The sequence below is a fragment of the Acinonyx jubatus genome, chromosome A1 (assembly GCF_027475565.1).
Source record: "Acinonyx jubatus isolate Ajub_Pintada_27869175 chromosome A1, VMU_Ajub_asm_v1.0, whole genome shotgun sequence".
In the NCBI taxonomy this organism is placed as follows: domain Eukaryota; kingdom Metazoa; phylum Chordata; class Mammalia; order Carnivora; family Felidae; genus Acinonyx; species Acinonyx jubatus.
The window spans coordinates 133,364,983-133,367,306 of NC_069380.1; the positions used below are offsets into that span (position 1 = coordinate 133,364,983).

Genomic DNA, 2,324 nt, shown 5'->3' on the forward strand with positions numbered 1-2,324 from the left:
AATTTTGCGGATTTTTGGGGAGGGGGGGGATTGACAACTACTGTAAACCGATCCTCTTGAGTTTTCTATTTTTTACTAATTTGTTGTAACTTAATAAAAATTAGTTTGATCATAGCTTGGACATTAAATCGTTTGCCTGTGGAAGCAAGCAGATCAGGCTGTCTGTTGGTAAATGGTTTTTTTTTCTTACTTGAATAGATATGAATTGAATTCCAGTTTTTCACTGGTGTCTTTTGTTAATCGAGGTCCTTTGGTATTTGTGTTGTATTGTTGTGTATCTTTCATACTGTTCCTTTAATTAAAATGATGCGTCCTTTGTGCTGCTTTTCTCTTTTGACAGTGGATGGGAACAGTGGTACTTTGCAGTGATAACACTTGGTACTTTAGAAGGCGTGTAGAATGTAGCAGTGATTACAACTCAGTTGTAGGTGACCTGAAACTATTCTAAATCAGACGCTGAGACTTTGCCTACTCTTATATTGAGACACTATATTGAGAAAAGGAGTTGGCTTGCCCTTATTTCATCCTAGTCCTTATACAATGTTCTTGATAGACTCCTGAAATAATTTTTGCATGAAATACTGTCCTTTAAAACTTAACGACTTAGAATTCACTTACAAATCCTAGCCTTATTTTGCTTCCCAAATTTTCTTCCCGTATTAGCCCTGCTCCCAATTAAGAAATTCAGAAACACTTGACATTGAGGAAGAGGGATATGGTTTTTAATCAGTCTTGGCATATAGAGCACAATCTATCCACTAGAATATTAACATGAATGCTAAAGAGATTTAGGTCACAGATGAGTTTCTTAAAGTGGCTTTTGGCAAAAGAGGGCCTGAAATACTAAGATTAGAGAAACCCAATTCCTCCTCTTAAAACATATTGCTGTAGATGAGCTTTTTTCTTACAGCAACAGCATTTGTGGAGGACAGAAACCAAATTTGTCTTTTATAATTAAATAAGAGGAGGAAATTAAAGCCAACCCATGTGATTCCTCCTGCTCATATGTTCATGGTTTCCTATTTTAGATGGATTTGATCAGGCCTGAAACTTTAATATAACTAGAGCCTAGAAGCAGAATGCCGGGACTCAGGATTTACTCTGAAATACACTCACATGGCCAGCCGGGTTTATTTGTTCATCTCTAAGCCGTTCTCTCTTTTTCACTTCCTTTTCTTTTTGATCCATGCTCTGAGAGATGCCTTTTTTTTTTTTTTTTAAAGCAAACGATCATGTTTCATGGAGTTGTGAATTACTGCTGTATTTCATAGTATTGTAAAGAAACTTAGTTCTCATTGCAACCTTCCACCGTGGTTGGGATCGCAAACAACTTTTTGTTTCTCTTTAATCTACAGCATTGCCTCCTAAACCACCCAAACCCACTACTGTAGCCAACAACGGTATGAATAACAATATGTCCTTACAAGATGCTGAATGGTACTGGGGAGATATCTCAAGGTAAGGCTCCACAAACTCTGGAGTTTTCGCTAGAGACAGAGCTCTGGTTTTAGAGAAAGAAACACACCAGCTTGCTGAGTTCCATTTTTAGGATATCCTCCAACATAAGCATGAAGCATAGTTGGTTGTCTTCCAAAGAAGACCAGAGAAGTCCCTGAGCACTGGGGAACTGTTGGGTGCTGGATGCCACAGGAAATTAAATACTCGAGAAGCTTCATTATTGACAGAGAGGTCAGGAAAGCACCAGGGTGAGGTGGCCCACCGCCTTAAGGGAGGGTCCAGGGTCGCTTTCTGTTAGGCAGAAGTGTAAGAATTAATGTTAGTATCTTGTACATATGAAAAAGGCCTGTTTATTCGTAGTTTTTTTTTTTTTTTTTTTTTTTTTCTGAAGGGGAGGAAGGAGTCCTTTTCAGGATCATGACTGAGTGATTAGTGTGTTTGGACCACTGATAGACCAGTAATGAAAGGTTTTTTTGTTTTTTTTTTTTTTTTTTCTTTCAGCTCCCAGTTTGTAATGAGATGAAATTTATTACATTTCTATATAAACAATACATATAATCAGAAAATGCAATTAACAAAGGGGTGGGGAGATAGAGGCTCTCTACATAGTTGGTGCTTAATTTTGCTGTGAAGCTAAAACTCTAAAAATGAAGCCTGTTTTAAAATCCTCAAGGTGAGCTTTGTCCTGTGTCCATTTCAGGGAAGAAGTGAATGAAAAACTTCGAGATACAGCTGATGGGACCTTTTTGGTACGAGACGCATCTACTAAAATGCACGGTGATTATACTCTTACACTAAGGTGAGTCTGGGAACATAGCAACGCTTGAGGTGTGTAAGTAGACACTGGAACACATTTCTAAAGAAGA

At 37.9% G+C, this 2,324-nt stretch overlaps 1 protein-coding gene across 3 annotated transcripts in view; it reads left to right on the forward strand.

Annotated features, from left to right (window-relative positions):
• Nucleotides 1-2,324, forward strand: part of PIK3R1 (phosphoinositide-3-kinase regulatory subunit 1) — a 365,335-nt gene that overhangs the window by 355,283 nt on the left and 7,728 nt on the right. For all 3 annotated transcript variants that reach the window (XM_053223535.1, XM_027040674.2, XM_027040683.2), the window contains 2 exons: nt 1,356-1,458; nt 2,159-2,257. In XM_053223535.1, coding sequence (XP_053079510.1) covers nt 1,356-1,458; nt 2,159-2,257 — 202 coding nt within the window. The remainder of the gene's footprint in view (nt 1-1,355; nt 1,459-2,158; nt 2,258-2,324) is intronic.